This window comes from Setaria viridis, chromosome 5 (assembly GCF_005286985.2).
Source record: "Setaria viridis chromosome 5, Setaria_viridis_v4.0, whole genome shotgun sequence".
Lineage (NCBI taxonomy): Eukaryota > Viridiplantae > Streptophyta > Magnoliopsida > Poales > Poaceae > Setaria > Setaria viridis.
In genome coordinates this window covers 38,193,983-38,218,226 of record NC_048267.2, presented here as the reverse complement: position 1 = coordinate 38,218,226, position 24,244 = coordinate 38,193,983, and the positions used below count along the sequence as shown (strand labels likewise).

Sequence of the window (24,244 nt, the reverse complement as noted above, 5' to 3'; positions counted from 1 at the left end):
TTGTTGTGAGAGGAAAATACTATTTAGTGACTGATAAGTCAGCTGAATAAGCTGAAGCGAATAGGTCATGGTCCCTTGCTCGACCCATCATCAGGCGCGCAGGCCTATCACTTAGCAGTAGTAGTCGTCATCCCGTGTTCCTTCTCGGCTTGCACGGTAGGCGGTCAGCTGGCGACAAACATGGGTGGGTATTTTTTTTTTTTTTGAAGCCAAACAGGGGTGGTTGGACACATGACACGGAATATACGATTCCAATGACAATCGGTAAGAGTATGATTTAGTCGACGACATGCTTTAGTTTAGGAGTCTGCACTTGGCACATCTGTGATCTGTCCAGTTTTACAATTCCATCCTGTCAAGCGCAAATACTTTGACCTTGAATAGGCACGGTATGCGTAGCCAGAGATCCTCCGGCTGGTAGGCTAGCTCACCAAGAAACGTTTCTTGGTCTCCTCTGTTCCGGTGTAGGCAGGGCTCGTGCGTTAACCATTTCTTGGTCAGCAGAGCACTCAGCTCCGCGGCCAAACCAAGATGGGCTCAAGGCTGCGCTGCTCCTCCTCTCGCGGTTACTATTTTTTAGCGAGAAGCACCCCAAGTCTTTGGTGCTTATCATCAGGTACATTCCACTAGTCCAGCCTTCGTATCGATAGTTCCGGCCTCTGATGAACAGACAGCCAGGACAATCTATCTATAATGTAAACGCAGACAAGGCTCTGCTAGTCGGCTAAAAGAATCCGTTGGCAGCCACAGAAAGCCACGACGGCCAGGCCGGGCCCGTCGCCGCCGCCTGCCCCCCTCCTGCCGATCCCGTGTGAAATGGCTGCCGCGCTTTTCCACTTCCCTCTCCGCGTAGTAGCCTCCAACGTTCCACCATGACTTCCATCGCTCCGGCTCGATCGAATTTTAACCAACTCGCGTATTCTGAGATCCCCGAAAGCGAGGGCCGACCCACCTACCACTACTGGCTCGCCGCCTCGCTTTCAGCGGAGACTTGTCATCAATTCTTTATGCCCCGCGCCCGGGGTTTATTTGCGGGAGCTGGCGGATCCCGGCAATTTTATATTACTACTACTACTTGTGTCGTCCAGTTCTACCCAGCTCGGCGCCCAATTCGTCTTCGCCTTCTCCACCGATCGCGCGATCGAGATGGTTTCAACGCTGGCCGAGCTGCTTTCGTGAGTCCTAAGCAACGCCGCGCCGGCGACGACTTGATAATTCAGTAATCCCGGTGGCTCGGCGGCTTCCGTTGCCGATGGCATTGGGGCTGCCGCTGCTGCTGGTGGTGGTGGTCGTCGCCGCGAGCTCCCGGGCGGGCCTCGCGGACCCCGCCCCCGCCGCGGTGAGCGCGCTGCCGGGGCTCCCGGTCGCCGGGCTCGCCGTCGGGTTCTACAACGCGTCGTGCCCGGAGGTGGAGGATCTGGTCCTCGCCGAGATGCGCGCCATCGTCGCCAAGGACAGGACCCTCGGCCCCGCGCTGCTGCGGTTCATGTTCCACGACTGCCTCGTCAGGGTGCGTTCGTTGCTTCTTCAATTTCTCTAGCTTCAGTTCATCCGCTCGTTACGTTTCAAAAAAAAAAAGGTTCATCCGCTCGTGCTCCGTGCTCCTCGTGTCCGTGTCCTGCGTGTGCGTGTCCCGTCGCGTGCACGAAATGAGAAACACGAGTGATCGGTGCGTCGCCGTGGCGGTTGGTGACGCGGCTTTCCTGGATGATTTTGCCTTCAGGGTTGCGACGCGTCGATCATGCTCGAGTCGCGGAGCAAGAAGGGGGAGCAGGACGCCGTCCCGAGCTACGGCCTCCGCGGCTACGAGGAGGTCGAACGGATCAAGGCCAAGGTGGAGGAGGCGTGCCCGCTCACCGTGTCGTGCGCGGACATCATCGCCTTGGCGGCCCGGGACGCCGTGTACCTGGTAAGCGCCATCCATTGGTCAAATGCATTCGTGAGCGAGCTCGAATGCTCGATCATCGTGGTGTTCATCGCTTTCCTCTGATCCACGTTGACAAGCGGCGGCTGTTCCCCATTTCTGCAGAGCAACGGGCCGCGCTACGCCGTGGAGACCGGGCGCCGGGACGGCAAGGTGTCGGCCAAGTCCGACGCCGACAACGACCTCCCGCCGCCCTTCTCCAACATCGTCGACCTCAAGACATACTTCAGCGTCAAGGGCTTGGGCTGGAAGGACCTCGTCGTCCTATCAGGTAGCATAAATTATACTACCCACAAAAAATCAATGAACTAGCTAGCTTCCATTGGAATTTGGAAGTGCAAGCAAAGCTTCCAACCAACAACCGATTGCCCAATAATCCTTCCCGATCGTCATCAACCCGCAGGGAGCCACACGATCGGGAGTGCGCAGTGCTCGTCGTTCGCGTCGGACCGCCTCTACAACTACAGCGGGAGAGGGGTGCAGGACCCGTCGCTGAACAAGACGTTCGCGGCGGGGCTGCGGGAGGCGTGCGAGGCCGGGCGCGAGAACGACACCACCCCGGTGTACATGGACTCCACCACCCCCTACGACTTCGACCTGGGCTACTACCGCGACGTGCTCAGCAACACGAGCCTGTTCCTCTCCGACAAGGCGCTCATGGACGACCGGTGGACCAGGACGTACGTGGAGCGGATGGCCGCCGCGGCGTCGCCCGACGAGTTCTTCGACGACTACGCGGTCGCCATGACCAACATGGGCAGGCTCGAGGTGCTCACGGGCGATAACGGAGAGATCAGGAAGACCTGCACCTCGTACGTTGACTAGAAGCGAAGCGAAGCCAAGGTAGAGGAGGCTAGGCTAGCGATTGGTTGGTTGGTGGGCCGTGAGCTGGTCCTGCGACGACGTGCAAGTGGTGGATGCATCGTCACGTGGCGACGGCAGCATGGGAGCCAACCAACCAGGATGCACTTGCGGTATCCTATTCGTTGGGGTTGGGGTGGTTAGAGAATTGACGTCGCCATGATGCGGAACTATGCATTATTCTTGCCGCCGAAAAAGAAATTAATTGTACTTAGGATGTAAAAAAGTCAGCTGTTTTTGTTCTTCACACTGTTTGCTGAGGTGTGTGGAGACTTGTTTTATTGCTCGTTCACACGATGACCATTGACCAGGTAAATATGGCAGCTGATGTTCCTTTTATTTCCCTCAAATATTTTTTAGCAGACTTTCAACAATTTGCTGTGGTTCTGTTCTGCTGAATGGACTGCGCAAATAAAGACGGGGCATCCTATATGTCTACTGAAAAATGTTTAAGCGTATGACCTATATTCCATTCCGTTCTAGCCAGTTCCAGCCAGGTTCCAGGTACGCGCAGCACGCGCCTATGACTTTTTAGCGCGCCTTTGTTTTTTTCACGCCAGTTAGACTTTTTTCGGCATGCACCTCCAATTCACTGCTAGCGCCTTTGACTTTTTTTTCGTGCGCGCGCCTTTGACTTTTTTTTCGTGCGCGCTTCTGATTCTCAGCTAACTGTTGCGCGCCTTTGACTTTTTTCACAAACTGTAGATAAGTGAGAACTTTAATATTTTTTGTTGGGCATGTGGTTTGAAATGGGATACTAACAAGCGGGGACTTGCAAGTTAAAGTTTGAAGTAACAAAACATGATACATAATATTAATATACATTGGTCTGTATACTAATATGTAATTTTTACGTACCACCGGCATGATACGTCCAACCAAAAACACGAGTGAGAACGAATTTGTTATTACACAAATTTTAGAAAAAGCAGTAATAATGAACTAAGTAACTCATGGACTATTCGATCCTCAACTAAGAAACATCAACCACCGTAAAATGAATCATCTCCTCATGAAGTACTCGAGTACCTGTTAATAATAAACATAGGGTAATAGTAAGTTTTAGAAATGTTGAGACATGGAAAAGGAATAGTTAGAAATGTTGAATATCATATTGACTTTGACAAGATAATTATTGAACAGTAAGAGGTTAAATTCCAAAATTATGAACCTAATGGTGAAAAATTGTTGAATAGTATGAGGTTTAATTCAAAATAGTTGAACCTAATGATGTAAAATTGCTGCACATTCATATCATTGTGGTAACTAACTAAAATGTTGGAAACTAGAAATGTTGAAAAATTCATCATAAAAGCTGAACATGCAGTTAGAAATGATAAAAACATTTACTAGTCATATAATGGTAAGTAAAATGTTGGAAACTAGAAATTATTCTCAACAATGTTGAAGTGGTTAGATAGAAATGTTGAACTAGGGAGAACTAATGATAACTTAAAATAAAACATAGAGAGAAAATTTGTAACAAACCTGGCATAAAACATTGAGTGTAGAAAAATGTTGGATACCATCAACAATTACTGGTGAGTGTACAAAATAAGTTATAAAAAAGTTGTTGTATGTCCAATGTATGTGATAAAATGTTGATCACTTTGAATAAAAATGTTTGTCTATTCAAAACAATGTTGGTCAAGATCAAGAAAATATGATGAGTGTCTTACAACTAAGTTAAAGAAAAATGTTGGTGTATGTGATAAAATATTGATGACTTTGAAGGAAAATGTTGATCAGTGCAGAAAAAAATGTTAGCAAGCATTGATAAAATGTTGATTTGTCCAAAAATAAGTTATACATAAATGTTAATGTATGTGATAAAATGTTGATCACTATGATGAAAAATGGTTATGTAGTCACCAAAAAAGTTGATCAACATCAATAAAATGTTGGTGAGTGTCTCAAAACTAAGTTAAAGAAAAATGTTGGTGTATGTGATAAAATGTTGATCACTCTGAAGAAAAATTTTGTTGAGTGTAAAAAAATGTTAGCAAGCATTGATAAAATGTTGATTTGTTAAAAATAAAATCATATACAAATGTTGGTGTATGTGATGAAATGTTGATCACTCTGAGGGAAAACGTTTATGAATTCGCCAAAAAAGTTGGTCAACATCAATAAAATGTTTGTCAATGTCCTAAAAATAAGTTAAGTAAAAGAATTAGTGTATGTGGGAAAATGTTGATCATTCTAAACGTAGTTTGTGTAAAAAAGTTGGTGATTGTCTAAAAAAATATTGATGTATTTCAAGAAATTGTTGGTCACTATCAAGAAAATGTTGGTGATTTGTTCAAAATTAAGTTATACAAAAATATTGTTGTATGTCAAGAAATGTTGATGATGTGTCCAAAGATTAGTTAAAAAAATGTTGAAGTGTGTCAAAAAAATTTGTTGCCACTAGTAATTGAGGGAGATACACTAAATATCTTTGCCAGTACATCGAGATGTCAAAATACGACCAATAATTCAGCAAAATACACTAAATTTCCCTACCAGTCCACCAAAATAGTCAACAATTCAACGGTACTAAAAATTAACTAACAAATCAACACTAATGGTTGATTGATGTTGTCGGAGAAGCTCATCCCCTCGATTCTATCCTGATTCTACATTGGTTGATGGATGCGTTGGAGACGACAACGAGCAAGGTTAAGGTTAGGATCAGGGTGCAAACCTGGTGCTCAGAGTGAGTCAAAGGAGCAAACTAGAATATCAGTGTTAAAACCATAGAGTTTTGCTACCAAATCTTTTATCACGTAGCAGTAACCTTCATGCCTTCCTCGGTCAGCATTTCCTCAAGCACCTTACCTGCGTGCTCTTGGATGCCCTCCTCCAGCATGGTTGTTGAGATGGGAGAGCTCAGCTAGATGGAATAGCAGTGGAGGCACAGCACACGGACGAGGTTGAGCGCATGGCAGTCCCAGGTGCTCCCGCTCATCCTCTTGCTCTGTCCCAGACTCCTAACCGGCGCCTACTAATCCCCTCACGTTCTGCCCCACTGCATCGTGTAGGCCTTCCGCTCGCTCCACCGCCTCATCGGCCTCTGGCACCATCTCCTTGGGCGGAGGAGAAGCACGCCGCACATTGGTGTAGGGGATGTTGTTGGCGTGGATGAGGAAGCCGGCCTCCTTGCCCACAGTGGCGACCAAGTTGAGGTCGGTGTGGATGACGACGATGGTGGTGGCCATGTCGAGGCACTCGCTGACGCCGGCGTCATAGAGCTCGCACCCGTGCTCGGAGTCGAGGATGACGCAGATCCGCCAGCGGCGAAAGTACCGCACCTAGCTGCAACGGATGCGCCGTTTCGCGACGGCGCCCGGAGTCCTCGACAACCCAAGCGAAGAAATACGGCGACAACCTGCCGGACAAATCACCGGCAACGGAACCACATAGTCGTCTCCCCCGCTGACCCGAGCAAAATAATCCGGACATATCACTGTAGCAGCCACCCTCGATGACCCGAGCGGAGAGAGCCGGGAGTCGAATTTGAATGGAATGAAAAACTCGAGACCAACTTAGAAAAAAAAAGTCTGGAGGCCTAAGCCCAGCGAATCGAACGCTCGAGGAAAGCTTTACTAATCTCAATGTTTGGAAGGCCAAAAGAGAAAAAATCTACTGCATAGGTTTTTCTGAACAAAGACACGGCAGAGGCAGCCCGCAGCCCAACGGCCCAATGGCCTTTTCCGGCTCCAACTCTCTCATGGGCCCGGCCGCCGAAGGAAAAAGGTCTGCTCATGCATTAGGCTTCTTTTATTAGTGAACGCCACTGGCCCACTGCTGAGGTAGATGACCCTCTGGCTACTGTCTGTTCGGGCCCGCACGGAGTCGGCCCATATATCGACTAAGCTGGACCTGGCCCTTTTAGCTAGCAATGGAAGATGGAAGAAAAGAAAAACAAACGCAATGGATCGAAAAGCCCACACATGCTTAACGGACGGTGGCGGAAAACTTTTTGTTTAGCAGAGGTCGCTTGTTTCAGCACTGCCCTGTGCGATTCCCACGCTAAACACGGGCCCTTGAGTGTTCCGCACAAGCATATTCCTCCACCCCGTCGCCCGGTCGCCGTATCATGTCATCGCATATGCAATCGAAATATTCGTGTTGCTGGATGCTAGGGATAAATCACCATGGGGTACCCAACCTCCCTGCCAGCCTGTGCTTATCAAAGCCTTCCTCCTACTTTGGACTTTTCTTACCCTCCACGAACCAAAATTTTCTCCCCACCGGTGCCTTGGAAACCAAGACACCTCCCCCTGCCACGACACTTTCCGCATCCGTGCTCCCGTCCCCGCGCTCCAAACGGGGCATGTACGGCGAGGCCATAAAAGTCCGGTCGAGCCGTCGAGATCCGGCGCCAGATCCGGTGCAGCTCTGACACCCCACCGTCCATGGTAGCCCCGGAGACCGTACCTATCATATCGAATGTTTGGTACTAATTAGGAGTATTAAATATAAGTTAATTATAAAATTAATTGCATAAATGAAGATTAATCCGCTATACGAATTTATTAAGCATAATTAGTTCATGATTTGACCATGTGATGCTACAATAAATATGTGCTAATCATGAATTAATTAAGTTTAATAAATTTATCTTGCGAATTAGCCACGACTTATGCAATTAGTTTATAATTAATTCACATTTAGTCTTTCCTAAATCTCGTCGTTAGCTGAATTCGAAATGAAAAGATGAAAAAAAAAATTCTAATTAGTATCAAACATTCGATGTGATCCGAATTAAAAATTAGTTGGCGAATTCAAACATCCCACGTTAGACTCTAACGGCAGCAAGCCGACGCGAGGGCCACACGGCAGTGTACCCCCGACCGGAACAGCAATCGTAGCGGGCGAGGCAACAACGCTTGGCTTCGCTGGCTTGCCTTGGTTTGGTTATCTCCCCAGCCAAGCCAACGACTGGCACGGTGGCACCCGCCTCGCCTGGGCAAGCAGCTTCCTTCCTTCACGGCTTTACCCAATCGCCCATATCGTAATCTCCCGCAAGGCAAGGCAGAGCAAAGCAAACACGAAGCGGCAACCGATTCCAAATCCGTCGCTGCTCGTGCTCGGCTCGGCTTATCCCTTCCCCCTTCGTCTCCGAACGGCCAACCCATTAGAGTTAGCATCGGGGCTCCATTAATTTTTCTCTCCAAAGCAGGGGCCAAGCCGCGCTTTACCTCCTATTCTATTTCACCTAATCCCCGCCTCGCCCACCTCGTCCTCGTTTCTCGTCCAGGGGAAAAAAAGTATAGAGCAGAAAGAAAAGAAAAAAAAACCCCGAAACCGCAAGCAAACCCTCGCAGCCTCGCTTTCTCCGATCGAATTGCTCGCACCCGTGCACCCACCACCGGGCTCGGCCGCTCCCCACCACCAGTCCTCCCCTCCCCTCCCCTCCCCCGCCCGCGCGCCGGATGATCTAGGCCTCTCGCCCGCCCGTGCCGATTTCCCCCCACCCCTCCGCGCGCGGCCATGGTGAGCACCTGAGATACGGTCAGTGGGCTGTTTCTTTGCGAGAGTCCCCCCGAGTCCCCACAGAAACAGCCCGGGGGCATCAGCGATCGGTTCAGAGCGGAGCGGCTCGGTTCGGTCTGATTGGCGGGCGGTTCCGTCTCGGCCTCGGCTTCCTCCTCCTCCTCCTCGTCTGATCTAGGCTTGGGGCTTGCTTTGTTCGGTTTTGCATCTGAGGAGGCGCGGGGGGCGGTGCGTTGGTAGCGTGCACGGGTGGTTCTTCTGGTCGCCGGGCTTCATGCGGGACGGCGCGCAGGCGCCTGGCGGCGGCGGCGGGGGCTTCTTCTCGGCGCGGTCGCTCTCCAACTACATGCGGATCGTGTCGTCGGGGGCGTCCACGGCCGCCTCCACGCTGCGCTCCGCCGGGGCGTCGCTGGTGAACTCCATCGCCAGCCACGACGAGGATGGGAGCCGCGACCAGGTTCGTTTGCTTGCTTGCTTCGAGCCTTAAACTGCTCTGTTCCTGTGTGCTTTAGTTTTTGCCTCGCTAATAATTGGAGACTGACTGAAAGGCACCTTTTAGTTGCCTCACGTGTGCGCCGGTTAAAATGAGCGGAAGTGTATTTATAGCTGCAACTGCAAGGCATTCCAATTCTGTTGGTGCCCCCAATATATGCAGCACGATTTGTATTTATGCCAGTTTTTCATGCATTAAATATTTTGACCATTAGTACATACACACTGCAATGTTTGAACTGCAAAATCTTCTAGTAACGTGTTATTGCAGTAGCCACTGCTACTTGCTCAAAACTTTGCAAGTGCTTATCAGACATGGCAAGCTGCAGATTTGGAAACCATGGAGCTAGCACAAGTAGGAAAGTTAGCTTGGAGTCCTGCTTGTAATTCGTGGGATCAGAAGTCCTGTTTGGTCTGGACATTATGTCACCATATATTCTACATCCTATTTGTTCCAATGATAGGTTATGCATAATGGATCTGTCCTAATTACAAGAATATGACATGAGGCTGTACTCTGATTTATTAAGGATTACCATTTTGAAATGAAAATTAAACTTGAGTTTCACCATGATCCAATACAGTATAGTAAATGACTGGATGCTGAGAAAAAAAATGTGGTTATGGTATTGTGACCTTGCATTACTGACCCATGTTGACAGAATAATACAGTAGAAAATCAAGAATAGTCTCCATAAACTAATTGTTCAGCATCCCATCCATGCAAGTTGTTTATACTTATAGATGAATAATGCATATAGGTTCCTGATGTTTTTATTTTTTGAACACATAATTCATTATAAATTTTTGTGAGCTATATTTTTGTATTGACAATTAACATAACAACTACAATTGCATAGCTAGTATAACAGAAAGAGCACTGTTTATACACTCCCTTCGTTTTTAAATATATGACATTAACTTGTCCTAGATGTCATATATTTTAAAATAGATGGACTATTTGTTAATTAGCTATCAGTCATGCAAGCTGCATCTAAGTCGGATCAATGAATGATGTGCCTAGGCTGGTAATTTTTATCTTTTGATTATGTTACTCTGTAATCCTTGTAGGCAATGCTTCCATGTCCTGAGATGCCAACACTCTTCTTATGTACTTTACGATTTGCAGGTACAATGGGCTGGGTTTGATAAACTCGAATGTGGGGGTGGGGTGGTACGACAAGTCTTGTTGCTAGCTTACAAATCTGGCTTCCAAGTATGGGATGTGGAAAATGCTGATGATGTACGACAGCTGGAATCCAGACACGATGGTGCTGTTTCTTTCATACAGCTGCTAAAGGATCCAATTTTCACAACAAAATCTCAAGACAGATTTGCAGATGCACGGCCATTGCTAGCTCTTGCCTGTGAAGGAAATTACACTGGAAGTGGAAACAACCATGACACTAATGTTCCTGTTTTTGATGGAACCAATGGTGCTTTCCACAATATAGGAAGTGAAAATCTTCCTACTGTCATTCGATTTTATTCATTGAGGACCCATGAATATGTGCATACATTGAGGTTCAGGTCAGCTGTTTATTCAATAAGGTGCAGTCCGAGAGTTGTAGCTGTTTCACAGGCTACTCAGGTATGTTATTTTCACTCTTCCAAAGCCTTTTTTTTGGATCATTAGTGATCCTGATGGGAGAAAATACATTTTGCAGATACATTGTTTTGATGCTGCGACAATGGAGAGAGAATACACGGTCCTCACCAGTCCTACAGTCGCACAAATTTCAGGTTATGGCCCACTTGGACTGGGCCATAGATGGATTGCATACTCTGGAATTCCGGTTCCAGTTCCAGATACAGGACGGGTTAGCCCTCAGCTTCTTAGTCCGTCTCCCTTTGTTCCACCTCCTGGTTCGAACGGCAGTGTGGTGGCGTACTATGCAAAAGAATCAAGCAAGCAACTGGCTGCCGGCATTGTGACACTTGGCGATGTTGGATATAAGAAGCTATCCAAGTATTGTGCAGATTTCATTCCAAATGGTAATGGTATGGTAAAGCAAAGGAGTTCTATTTACAAAGCAAACGGAGCAATAAATGGGCACCTCATTGACAGTGAATATGCTGGAATGGTACATACTTCTTCAAAGTAGATATTTTCGTCATTAATTCTGTTATCCCTAAGGTTTTTATAAAATTGGTTGACACTGTTGCGAGCTTTACATGTAACTAGTAATAGTAACAATGAATCAACTGTAAGGCCAGTAGGGACCTCAGAACCCACTTGACCAGTTGGCTAACTATCTGATGATGCTACAGAAATATGATTGTTTACCACTTCACTTTACAGACCAAGCATTTTATTGAGTTGTTTGATTTATATTAGTGAATAAAGTAAGAACAGTATTATCCCTCAATACTAGACAAGATGGTGCGGCAGGTAAGGGGATAGTTTATTCTTTGGTCTGGATGGAATTCAAAAAAAGAGTAGCCTACGGATTTGGGTGGTTTGAATTTTTTTCTTACCCCAGCGATTAATATGTATTTAGTGTAAAAAATTGTTCTTTTATTTTTGCAATTACAAGTCCATTAACATGAGTATGCCATGTCTTTACCTACTTCACAGAATGTTGACAGTTAACACCCTTTGCAATGGCAGGTCATTGTGCGAGATATTGTCTCTAAATTATTGATAGTTCAGTTCAGGGCACACACTAGTCCCATTTCAGCACTTTGCTTTGATCCAAGTGGAACTTTGCTGGTGACAGCATCTGTTCATGGTCAAAACATCAATGTTTTCCGCATTATACCTCCTCCACATGGGACATCAGAAGCAGGTCAAATTGGAACCTATGTTCATCTGTACAAATTGCAAAGAGGCATCACCAATGCGGTAAGCTGGCGTACCTATTTCTCGCTCATCGTTTGTAATGTGGTTGACTGTAAAAGTATCACTTTTCTTGTAGGTCATAAAAGACATCAGCTTTAGTGATGATAGTGAGTGGATAATGATTAGCTCTTCAAGAGGAACTAGTCATCTGTTTTCAATATCTCCATATAGTGGATCAACAAGATTCCGTTACAGTGATAACAATCCTGCAGAAAATGATTACGTGGTGGATTCGTCATCAGTTAATCATACTGCTCATTGGTCCCAGAAGTCAACCCCTTCTTTGAGTCTCAGTCAGAAGACACTTTTTGTATCTGGACCCCCTCTCATGTTGTCTGTTGTTAGTAGGATAAGAAATGGGAGTAACTTGTTTAAGGGTGCTGTCCACGGTGCTGCAGCATTTGCAACTGGTGCTTCCAGTCCAATTTCTGGTGCTATTGCTTCAACATTTCACAATTGCAAGGATGCTGACCTTAATTCAGACAGTTCACGCACGAAGTACTATTTACTAGTATTTTCTCCATCAGGAAGCATAATACAGTATGTTCTCCATCTCTCAACTGAACAGGATTCTGGGTTTGATTTCCCCACAGGCCCCATTTCTTATGGATCAGAAAGAGAGACTGATACAAAATTTGTTATTGAAGCTCTTCAGAAGTGGGATGTTTGTCATAAAAGAAATAGGAGAGACAGTGCTGAGAGTTTTGCGTATAATGATTTTGAGAATGGAGAAAATAATAAACTTTTCCAGAAAGTTATGAAAAAAGGAACAAGTATCTATCCATTTGACTCTGCTGCTGCTGAAAGACCAAAGCTCAGCGCTGATGAAAATCGTAATTTCTATATATCTCAGAGTGAGTTGCAGACTCATGTTGTGCAAACTCCACTCTGGTCTAGATCTGGGGTATTTTCTTGCACCTTTTCCTTTTCAATGCAATATTTATCTTTTCAGTTGATTGACAATGGGACTCATTGCAATACCTGCTTACTGACTGATGCCAGATACACTTTCAAGTTATGGAGGGTGAAACTTTAGAAGCAGACAATCTTGATATAACTTCAGGGGAAGTTGAAGTAGAAAAAATCCAGACCCATAACATAGAATCAAGGTCAAAGAATCTCGTACCTGTCTTTGACTCCCTTCATACCTCGAGGTTTCAACAGACAAGGTATGTTCGAAGCTTACATTTCTTGAGCACTTGTTATTGGTTGATATAAAGTCAATACAACTAAATAACGTATTTCAACTATACGGGTGATAAAAGGCTGGCTAATTTTCATTAGATAATTCAGACCTTCATTAGGAAATGAGAAATTGCTGCTGTTTTTCTGATTAGATTTGTCCTGGGCTGACTAATGTACTTTTACCCTGTAGGATGAACACTCCTGATAACAACAGGTATGAACTGCTTCAGCGACAGAAGTCTGGGATTTCAGAAGATGGTAGACTCTCGCGCAGAAGCAGTTGTAGTTCTTTGGACTGCATGTCTGAAGGGCCCAAAAGCTCTGATGATGGTGGTTTCAGTAAATATGTAGTAGATGATAGTAGTGCTGCTGTAAATAACAATCCAAGTGTTAAATTACATACCGAGCTTGTAAATAATACCGGGAGCCTTAAGTCAGAGGCCCAGCTCGGATTTGTACATAGCAAAGGGGATGGTGAAGATGAAGAGCAACTCCCAGACTTGTGATATTGACTCTTTGTGTCTCTGTCAAGGTAAGTGCTTTAGCATATTTGTTTTTCTTTAGCCCTGGCTTGCATGATACAATGCATGTGAACTACCCTACCGTGCCTAGTTTTTCTTTGCACATTGGTACTCATCATGGTCATGAACTCTCTAACATGGCTTGCAGATGATCCATGTGGTGGAGTTGTCGATGTGATGGAGGAGCCTCTTTACTCGCTGAAGTCTTTATTGTGTGTGTGTAGCTGAATTCTTTCATTTCTCCATCCGGAGTTCTTTTACCTCTCTTCTATAGTTCTATTCATAGGAATTCATGAAAATTTTACCGTGAGAAAAGATAGAAAGGGAGGTTGAATTATGACCCTATGGGTATTGAAGCTTTGGTGCTGTGAGTTGGGGTTTCTATCTTACAAGAATGTGTACATAACATGATTGTTCATTGCATTTCCAATAATAGCACGTAAGTTGTGAATATTTGAAACTCCACGCTAGTCTCAGCTGCTAGAGATTTTCCACCAGTTCAGATTTGCTGTTTCTTTTGTTTCTTCAACTGGACGAACTAAAGACGTCATTTGAGATAATCTATTTACTGTCCGTTTTTGTGATGCTTTCACTGTTCCGGGGAACTTCCTTTTGCAATCTTAATCTCTTCAGAAAATTGATGAAAGGGTTGCCAGGGAAATTGAGACTAGAATATTGTCAACCCTAATCTATGAGGGTAAAGTGCTGGTAGCATTGCATCCTTATGAACTTTTTCTGTTGGGCTTAAACAAGCCTTATGAAATGGATGTGTATTAAATAACTACTGATAGAAATTGACCAGGAAAATAAATTTAGGTACGAATTGGTGCCCACAAGTTGAAATTACACGGGACATTTATATTCCAGAACATACCTGAGTTGTATTGTTGTCAACTCCTTACCTTCAATTATTTTCGTTTTCAGCAGCTGAATTTCTCAAATCATATTATTTTTTCTTAAAAAGATGTCTATATATCCTCAGGAATGCTGGATGAATAACAGTAGAATAACTTAGCATGTCTATATATTGAGGCGAGTGATGCCAATTCGAATTTCTCTAGCAAAACATGTCCCTTTTTGTACCTGCAACCTTCAATCCCTTTTTCTTAACCCAGTCTTTTGTCAGACACAAGGACCGTCACATATAAAAAGCAGTGTCACCAACATCTGTCCGTGTACTCTGAATTCTCAAAGAAGCAGACAGAGGCCGGAGATGACGAGGACTACTGAACTCGCCCCCCTCCTCGCCGCCGCCATCGCCGTCTCCTTCTTGTCGGCGGCGGCAGCGTCCAACACCACCACCTCGTCACACCCCGGCCGCCTCCAAGGCCTCCTCGCCGAAGTGTCGCGATGGCGGGAACGCCACCTGGCCGAGCCGTCCTCGCCCTCGGGCGGGGTCCGGCCGAACACCGTGGCCGCGTGGGTGCTCTCCTTCTTCGCCGCGTCCGTGTCGAGCGCCGGCGGCGTGGGCGGCGGGTCGCTGTTCCTGCCCATCCTGAACCTGGTGGCGGGGCTGAGCCTGAAGCGCGCCACGGCCTACTCGTCCTTCATGGTGACGGGCGGCGCGGCGTCGAACGTGCTGTACAACCTGGCGTGCGCGGGCGGCGGCGGGCGGCGGCTGATCGACTACGACGTCGCGCTGCTGTTCCAGCCGTGCCTGCTCCTGGGCGTGAGCATCGGGGTGGTGTGCAACGTCATGTTCCCCGAGTGGCTCATCACCGTGCTCTTCTCCCTGTTCCTCGCCTTCTGCACCGTCAAGACGTGCCGCGCCGGGCTCAAGATCTGGCGCTCCGAGACCCGCGCCGGGGATGCGCGCTGCGCCGCCCACCTCAGCATCACGGAGCCCCTGCTGCTCGCGAGCGACGGCCAGGACGGCGGCCGCGGCAATGTCGCGGGGTTCCCGTGGAAGGACGTGGCGCTGCTGGTCGTGGTGTGGCTCTGCTTCTTCGCGCTCCATGTCCTCATTGGAGATAAGCACGGAAAGGTACGTCTCATCACCTCCCCCTCCGCGACGTGTTGCACTCGCCGCACATCCCCTGGCACTGGACGGGCACCAGTGCCGGTATGGCCATGATCGATATGCGCCAGTAACCGAGGAACGGATCGATGGGGTCGCGTCCCACAAAGCAAGCAAGGAAGTAATGTGACTTTGAGCCTTTCGTAATCTAGGCTTCTTTTCGCTTGTCAGGTTACGTTTGCATTATTTGCCTTTTTTTCCCATCATAGTGGGAAGTAGCGGCTGCATTTCTTCCCTTGCTAGTGGAACGAACGTCTCGGTCCTTTCACTCGACAGTAGCCGCCACAACACGGTGGTGCCTTTTTTTGGCCTCTCGTTGGCGTGCGTCCAACCCAGATCATGTCCAGATCTTACTCGCTCTGCACAGTGCACAAGCTGGTCGGCCGGTTGGTTTGGCCCATTCTGGAGAGAAACTAGGTAGACCTGTAGGTCCATTTGGAAAGTCGTATAGGAATGAGTAGGTTGCTGAACCCGAATTCTCCAGCCTATCTCTGGTGAATGGTCAGCATCAAATGCCTGTTCGTGGAAGGCCGACCTCGTCTAGTGCCAGTGTGCCACTTGGTACACTAATGAAAAAAAGCCTTATATCCAGGTCAACGGCTTCTTGAACTGAACCCGGACATTGTGCTCAGAATCCTGACATCGTGCTTGTCCACGTTCACTGTACCCGAATTCAGAGCCCTGAAAATGCTTAGTGGCAAGTTGAGGGCAGTCATTTCTCAAAAATATGAACTCATGACAGTGACATCAGATACGTGTCCTCGTTCAGATATTTTTCAGTCCAACAAAACATCATAGGATTTTCGGCTGAGCTTCAAATAAGCTGCAGCCGCTTATTTGAACAGTAAAATCAGAGAGAAGTAAAAAAAAAAAAGCTGGCTGAACAGCCGCTATGCTTATTTTGGCTGATTCGAACAGGTCGATGAACTCGACCTTATCTTCACAGGGTGTGATCAGGATAAAACCCTGCGGCGTCACCTACTGGCTCATCACTTCGTCCCAGCTACCCGCCGCCGTGGCTTTCACAGGGTATATCATATACGCCAAGAGGAAGAAACGCGTTGTCTGTAGCCAAGAGGATGGCAAGGTAGGTCGGCCGATTTTATTTTATCTTCTTGTTCTCGCGGCAAAGCTTGAAGCGGCATGGACTGAGCGTGACATCACATGGCCAAAGCAGGCAGAGCTCGTGGGAGCTACAGCTACAATGGAGACTCTGCCGTCACTTACACTCCCGCTGGCGGCTTTGGTCACTGGGGCTCTGAGTGGCCTCTTCGGCATTGGAGGGGGACTGCTTCTCAACCCTGTTCTTCTTCAGATCGGAATAAACCCGCAGGTATAGAACACACCAAGTATTCTTAATTTTCGTGTTGCATATAGTCGCCACTGAATCACTAGTTTTCTGTTGGTTTTCAGACAGCAGCAGCGACGTCTTCGTTCATGGTCCTGTTCTGCGCGTCGATGTCCATGGTTCAGTTCATCCTGCTGGGCATGGAAGGCATCGGACAGGCCTCCGTTTACGCGGGGATATGCTTCGTCGCGTCGGTCGTCGGGCTCGTCGTGATCGAGCGGGCCATCAGGAAGTCCGGGCGGGTCTCGCTGATCGTGTTCCTGGTGACCGCCATCATGGCGCTCAGCACGGTGATCGTCACCTGCTTCGGAGCGCAGGATGTCTTGATGCAGTACACCAGCGGAGCGTACATGGGCTTCAAGTTGCCTTGCTGAGGTCTTCAGAATGACAGAGGGTTTTGGCTTGGCCTTGGCCTTTTGGGCTTTCTGAAGGAAGGTTTTTCTCTTGATTTTTATATATTGTAATGGCTAGCTTGGGGCTTACTTGCTGAAATAATTTTCCTGCCGGTGAGCTTCCTGGAAAGAGGCAGGATTGATTGTGGACACTGATTACGCTTACGATGAAGTCAGGTCTTCTATGTAGTAGTATGAGTCGCTATAGTCCTATTGTTAAATCGCTCCTTTCAGTATGCACTTGTTCACCGGTGATTTGCTACTTGAGCTGTCAGAAAGGATACTTATACGAATGTTCTGGTGTCAAAAGATAGTGATGGTTTTTTGTGCAAACAAAAAAGGTCAACAAGATAGGTTTTATTTCGTTGCCAGTTCTGTAGTTTGGAAGAATTTGCTGGCCAAACCACTATCAATTGAGTATTTACCAACAGAGACATCAATAGTTTGTCCTTAGGTAGTTAGGTACTACTACTACTCTTGAGAAAGGCATGGTCATTATTTTCTTTAGTACCAGTACGGGCAAGCCAGACATGATCTTGCGACAAATGAGCCGGCTTATCAGCTACCGAATAGTATTTTCCTCTCACAACAAATGAGCCGTTTCAGCTTTTCAGCCAGCTTAAGCTGAAGCGAACAGGTCCAATACAAAAGTTCTACAGATTGTAGCCACCAACTGAGCTGTTTATTAACTCCATAAGAAATCTTGTTCCTGCATCCAGAAACCTGTAAAAATAACTGAAATACAATAAGAACGTTCCTCGTCGCCCACATAGCAAGCACACATGGATTCTTCTTTTTTCCAGATACAAGGAACACATGGATCTTATACATTATAGGACACATGGATTCACATTACCCATCTATGCAGAACAAAAGTTAACGCCGAACCGCGTATATACCCAGCACAAAGCAAACAACCAATGCGAAACCCTCCTGCTCGCCTCAGAAACACTGACAGGATAATGAACTCCTCGATGCTGCTCCTCGCCTCCGCTGCAAGAGCGAGTAACTCAACGATTTACCGGTCCCAATGCAGATCGCAGCTGCAGCCGATGGAATCTTCCTCGCAGAGCGGCCTCGCGAATGCTCTCGCGTGCGCGCTTTCCTTCTTAGCCGCGGCCATCTCCAGCGCGGCGAGCGTCGGCGGGGGCTCGCTGTACGTCGCGATCCTCAGCACCGTCGCGGGGGCCAGCGTCAAGACGGCGACCGTGTTCTCGAGGTACATGGTCACCGGCGTCTCCCTCTCCAACGTGCTCTACATATCGTCTTCCTCCGCGGGGCCGGGCCGGAAGGTGAACCGCTGATCGACCACGACGTTGACACGTCGTGGTGGTGTCGCAGCCGTGCCTGCTCGTGGGCGACTGGGCGTCGGCGTCGGGGTGCTGTGCGACGCCGTGTTCCCGGAGTGGCTCGTCACCGTTCTGTTCGCGGCGTTCACCACGTTCAAGACGTGCCGCGCCGGGGGTCAGGCGGTGGCTCGCGGAGACGGTGGCCATGAGGAGGATCGCGGAGGACGGAGGCGACTTGGGTGGGATCAAGGAGGCGCTTCTTGGCCGGAGGCCAGGCGGGGCCACTCGCTCCTCCTTCGGTCGCTGCTAACAGGTAGCGGCGCACGCGCTGTATAAGGTTTTCGGAGGCCAGGAGGTAACCGTCGATCGGTGCAACTGCGTGGACGTGTACTTCATATGACTACAGATATGACAATAAGAACTTTAAGTCTACTCCCCCGTCCATTGAACAATGTAATTCTCATCTTTTTCGGATAAATTAGTGGTGACAAGACAAGACAAGATTATCATGCCCTCATTTGTTGCCCGCATACAACTGACTATACTTCCTAAAATTACAACCAGAGACCTAGATAGATAGTTACGGTCAAATTTCTAAGATTGGAGTCTTTTATGGATTTTGCTTTAAATTTCAAGATTGTATTTTTCATGGGATGAAGGGAGTACGTGCCATAGAGTTAAATGAGGAGAGAACGCAGCCTCCAAATATAATAAGAAGCTTATAGCCCGCTTACATGGCACTTTTGCCTTATATAGAAGAGAGACAATGAAAAATGAACGAAGTGTTCTCTTATGCAAGAGCCAGCCTCTCTGCGTGCTGCAAAGCAAATAGAGTAAACGGCTAAACGCAGAGGAGGTGATCGAAAGAAAATGACAAAACTAATAGCTTTTTAATCCCATCTTCTTCCATATTGGAGTGCCTAAAGTAAGACAATATGTTGCGTACCCTATTTCTCTGTACTTACCTGATACTTCCTCCGTCGTTTTGACTTTTCTAAAGGCATATACACATCTAGATTCATATCAAAAGTTTTAACCTAGAAAAATCAAAACAATGAGTAATTTGAAATGGAGGCAGTATACCAGTATATTTTATATCTACTCCATTCCTATGTACTTGTCCTTAGGTGGGTGGGTGGGTGCGGGGGGGGGGGGGGGGGGGTTATCCCTTAACGGGGCAGCATTCTTTGAAACCTAGTACAACAATTCCTGAAACCGCTTATAAAAAACAATTTCTAAAACCTTGTTCAATAGTTATCAGCCAATGATTTTCACTAGATAATGATGTAGAAACATCAATACTAGCAATCCGCCTACAATTCCAAAAAAAAAAACTGAGGGCACCTACTTACGTGCCGCCTCGGTCCCTCGCCCCCTCCACCTTGTTGGATCCCGGAACGGTGGGCGCCGCCGCCGTGCACGCGCAGACGTGCGGCGTGCTCTCCTCCGATCAGCTTTTTGCCAAAAGCGAGCCCAACTTTGCTGTGTTCCCCGGCCGCTTTTGGGTGCGCTCGGGCATCAGCCGTTTGGCACCATCTCTCCTCCGTGCTAGCGCCGCGCATCGCACCGCACGGGAGCTGCATGCCGGCCGTGTCTAGCAGTAGCCGTTGCGCCCGCTCGCGCTCGCACGCACATGCGCTGCAGGGCCGGACCGCGGCCGAGCGCTCTCGGCGCAGTCCCTACGCCCTTGGACTGTTCACCCGGCCGTATCCCGCGCCGGCAGATTCCACGTTCCTGTGGGAACGGAATGCTTCGTGGGTCCCGCGCTCGCCGGAGTATTGTATCGGAAGCGGAAGGGCACTCTCCACCACAGTGAAGAGCACGAGCACGGCATGGCGGCGCTGGGATGGCAAGTTGGCAAAATGCGGGCGCCGCCGCGCATCGGGCCAGCGGGCGGGGGCGCGCGGTCGGTGCATGCGCGAGCTGCGGCCTGGTTTCCGAACATTTCCGTTGTCTTACACCGCCCGTCTCGTTCGAGATAGGAAATTTTGCGACGGCCTTTCCTTCCGGCGGATCTGTCTGTCGGCGAGCAGAGCAGGCGCGCGCGCGCGGCTTTGCGGAGCGGAGCTCTGCACGCGTGCCCAGGGAATGTACCCTTCGCCTGGACAGGCTTCCACATGGGCCTCGATCGGGAAGGTACATACAGAAACTTACCATTGCAGGAAACGGACGAATGTACAGCGGTGTTACCTGTTCGATCTAAAGATTGATCTATACTCTCTCAACCCAAGTGCGTGTGTTCTGCCTACCTACTCTTTGGCTGTTTTCGTGTACCAGGATCTGCCACAATGAAATTCCATTGCAGGGTTTGTACCCTGTGCATGCATCATGCATGTAGGGTGCCTGCTGGCACATCACTGCTCCGTCTGTGTATATATGGAGGACCAGAGTCCAGAGGCTGCACCGCCTTGCTACGGCAACCTCAGACACATCATGCCCTCTGCGGTGAAGATGGCGGAGATGAAGGCACTGCTGGTATGCGTCACCGTGGCATTGTCGCTGATCCACGCCGTGACGGCGGCGGATTACGTCGTCGGCAACCCGGCCGGCGGCTGGGACGGGAGGACCGACTACAAGTCCTGGGCTGCAGCCCAAACGTTCGGCCCAGGAGACACCCTGAGTAAGTGTCATAAGCTAGTAAGATTGTCAACGTGTTGATTCTTAAGCCCATCATGCAACATCCTGTGTGCAGCCTTCAACTACAACTCGTACCACAACGTCCTCGAGGTGACCAAGGACGCCTTCGAAGCGTGCACGACGACCAACCCCATCACCTTCGACAACAGCGGCAGTACCACCGTCGTGCTCACCATGCCCGGGACGCGCTACTTCATCTGCGGCGCGCCGGGGCACTGCCTGGGCGGCATGAAGATGGAGATCGAGGTCGCCGACCGCCCCGCGCCCACCACGCCCAGCTCGCCGCCGCCGCTGCCGCCACCACCGGCACACGACGCCAAGACGAAGCCGCCTGCAATGGCGCCAACAATGGCACTGTCGCCGGCGCCTACGCCGTGGGTGCCGGGGCCCGCGGCTGCACCGCCGAGACATGCAGGGCATAAGACGAAGCACAGGAAGAACTCGAAGAAAGGATGCCCACCCGAAACCCTGGTTGCGCCGGCACGGCCCCCGGCAGTGCAGGCCGTGGAAAATCTCTTCCCGTTCGCGGAGGTTGCGCCGATGTCCTCAACCCCGCCACCGCCGGCAACGTCGTCGGGCGGGCATGCCGTGCTGCGAGCAACGTGGGGAGAGGCCACTGCGTCGCTAGCAGGTCTCGGCGGGTTCATGCTTCTTCTAGCCCCGTGAACCGGAGAGGTCTTCGACGAGATCAACGTGTGCACGTTTCGTTGCTTAGTTTGTGTGTGTGTGTTATATATTTAGGGGGCGTTTTCTTCCCATGTCTTATTTTTAGCACGTGTCACATCGAATGTTTAGATACTAATTAGGAGTAGTAAACGTAGACTATTTACAAAACCAATTACATAAGTGGAATCTAAACGGCGAGACGAATCTATTAAGTCTAATTAAGCCTAATTAATCCATCATTAGCAAATATTTATTGTAGCAACACATTGTCAAATCATGGTCTAATTAGGTTTAATAGATTCGTCTCGCCGTTTAGATTCGTCTTATGTAATGGGTTTTGTAAATAGTCTACGTTTAATACTCCTAATTAGTATCTAAACATTCGATGTGACGGGTGCTAAAAATAAGTCAGTGGAAGAAAACGGGACCTTAGATTATGTCGTGTGATATGCGTGGAGTTTGGAATAGCTGTATCTTTGGTGTGTTCTAATGTTTTTGTTGAATGAGATTAGCATATCCTTATATTCTTTACTGTTCATTGAACAACCAAGGACTTTGGTTTCGATGTGAGGGGAACCGTTTTTGGTTTCGAAGTGAGGAACTAACTGTTAGTTTGAGCGACAAATAGGGAAAAAATGCTGAAATGTCGAGTAAGTTTCATTCGTATAAACTCGTAGATATAATTTTTTTTCTGAAACAAGAAAAAACATGGATCCAAATTAATCATCAGGTAATAAGTGGTAGTACAGCCCATGCGCAATAAATTAAATCAGATTACAGTTTTTTACAATGCTACCACCACACAACTAGAGAGAAACTACGCTGCTGGCGAGTTCACTTTCTACTTCGTACGCCGCCACACAATCACTCGTAGTCCGCGCCGCCGTCGTCTCCCTGGAGGAGGTCGCGGAGGTACGTCTTGACCTCGTCGTGCCTGAACTTGTGCCTCCCTTTCTCGGCCTTCGCCCTGTCGTACTTCTTGTAGGGGTCGCCACCGGTGGACCTGGAGTGGTTCGTGGGTTTCCTGGGCGCCCTGACGAGGCCGCCGACGCGCCGTCCACGACGTACACCGCGTGGCGCGCCTTCTCCGGGTCGATCAGGCCCGAGAAGCGGACGTAGGAGCGCACCCACCCGCGCTGCCGGCCCTCGCGACGCATCCTCTTCCTGCCTGCAGCGTCGTCGTCTTCTCGGCCTGCTGCTCTCTGGTGGAGGAGATCGTGTGTGACTTGTGCGAGTCGAGTCGCGACGGGTTTTGCATGGCATGTGGCTCATATATTTATGGGCCTCGCGTCTTTCTCCAAATCCGTGACGGTGACGAGTTCCGTGTTGGGTCGGTGAACCCACGGGCTGCTTAGTGCTTAGGGCCCAAGCCTGACCCATTTTCTCTGCGGACACAGATTGGAGTTAGGCTGGGCCCCCGGCTCTGTAGGATAGGAACACACGTTCGGCTGGACAGTCCGGTCCAAGACTCTGCACGGTTTGCATCATTCTCTGATAGCTGCTGACGGTGGTAGTGAAGTGACGCTACTACGTTCCGGCGTGGCGGCACTTTTGGGGGTTTTGCCACGGTCGAAACTAACGAAAATCCTCGTGATGTGACCGGAGCACCGGCAATGCCGCCGACGAACAGCGGTAGCCCGTGGCCCTTTGCGTGGCTGCCCCAAAGCTGCAACCTACCATGCGTGGCGTACAGTTGCCGCAGCAAACTCTTGTGGATCGCGTACAGTCGCGCGAGGAAGTGTCACAACGTTTCGAAAGCAAAAGCGCGCGATGATTTACGCCCGAACAGAAAACAACTCTACCTTTTCACGCTCCTGTGCGTAACGCTACGCTAGTCCTAGCAGCAGTGACGAGCTGCTGCTACGTAGCAGTCCACCTGAACGCCGTACGCGCATCGTTGTGCGGCAAGAGCTAGCCCAGCGACCGCCGTGTCTCGAATACCGCATCGGTCGCATGCATCCACACTTGCACAGGTTGGTTTTATTTCTTGGCACAGTACACTTCGGCAATTCCCAACTCAAAGCAGATCGACAAAGTTTATTGTCATGTCAGCGACTATCGGTGCATCATTAGGGGTCGTAGTCGTCATACTAACCCTTACGTATTTATCAGCAACGGTGACACCCTCGCTAACAACGACGACCTTGACCGTGGCGCCACCGTGACATTTTTTCCATTCCGCGGCTCCGAAAACTTTCTTTTAGCAGCACTAGTTGCGTGCACAATGATGCTCTGCATCCTGTAAGCACTGTCCCTTAAAAACGGAACAGCTTTTAAGCACTGATTCAGGTGATTTTCGACTTTTCCGAGTGCCGGCCAGTTCCAGCGAATTCGTCTCCAGCTACCACCACTCGATGAAATGATGACGGATTAGGCTCTAGATAGAATGATTATCATGGGTTGGGAACTGCCATCGACTATCCCAAAACCTAGCGAGGAATCAATGGGTGGAGCTCTGAACCTGCTGATGCAGCAGCGCTGCTTCGGTAAACACAGTTTCAAGTGAAGTGTTTCGTGCGTGTTCTCTGCGCACAGTGCCTTCAGGCTTCAGCTCATTCACTCACGGGCTCGTCGCTTGCGATTTACTAC

At 48.8% G+C, this 24,244-nt stretch overlaps 4 protein-coding genes and 1 pseudogene across 4 annotated transcripts; 4 read left to right on the top strand and 1 right to left on the bottom strand.

Annotated features, from left to right (window-relative positions):
* Positions 1-943: 943 nt before the first annotated feature.
* On the top strand, positions 944-3,124 carry LOC117855100 (peroxidase 1). The gene is made up of 4 exons (XM_034737377.2): positions 944-1,510; positions 1,724-1,909; positions 2,030-2,195; positions 2,328-3,124. The coding sequence occupies exons 1-4, from the start codon at positions 1,253-1,255 to the stop codon at positions 2,747-2,749; spliced, it is 1,032 nt and encodes a 343-aa protein (XP_034593268.1). The 5' UTR covers positions 944-1,252; the 3' UTR covers positions 2,750-3,124.
* Positions 3,125-7,809: 4,685 nt separating this feature from the next.
* On the top strand, positions 7,810-13,769 carry LOC117855420 (autophagy-related protein 18f). The gene is made up of 8 exons (XM_034737772.2): positions 7,810-8,723; positions 9,888-10,349; positions 10,426-10,842; positions 11,370-11,603; positions 11,677-12,504; positions 12,603-12,769; positions 12,976-13,317; positions 13,455-13,769. Exons 1-7 carry the CDS (start codon positions 8,541-8,543, stop codon positions 13,289-13,291), a joined length of 2,607 nt encoding a protein of 868 aa, XP_034593663.1. The 5' UTR covers positions 7,810-8,540; the 3' UTR covers positions 13,292-13,317; positions 13,455-13,769.
* A 644-nt stretch (positions 13,770-14,413) lies between these two features.
* On the top strand, positions 14,414-17,356 carry LOC117855421 (sulfite exporter TauE/SafE family protein 5). The gene is made up of 4 exons (XM_034737773.2): positions 14,414-15,290; positions 16,270-16,410; positions 16,501-16,656; positions 16,737-17,356. Exons 1-4 carry the CDS (start codon positions 14,520-14,522, stop codon positions 17,043-17,045), a joined length of 1,377 nt encoding a protein of 458 aa, XP_034593664.1. The 5' UTR covers positions 14,414-14,519; the 3' UTR covers positions 17,046-17,356.
* Positions 17,357-20,713: 3,357 nt separating this feature from the next.
* On the top strand, positions 20,714-22,177 carry LOC117855512 (early nodulin-like protein 9). The gene is made up of 2 exons (XM_034737887.2): positions 20,714-20,972; positions 21,045-22,177. Exons 1-2 carry the CDS (start codon positions 20,729-20,731, stop codon positions 21,653-21,655), a joined length of 855 nt encoding a protein of 284 aa, XP_034593778.1. The 5' UTR covers positions 20,714-20,728; the 3' UTR covers positions 21,656-22,177.
* Positions 22,178-22,401: 224 nt separating this feature from the next.
* Positions 22,402-22,812, bottom strand: LOC140222745 (uncharacterized; annotated as a pseudogene).
* Positions 22,813-24,244: the final 1,432 nt, after the last annotated feature.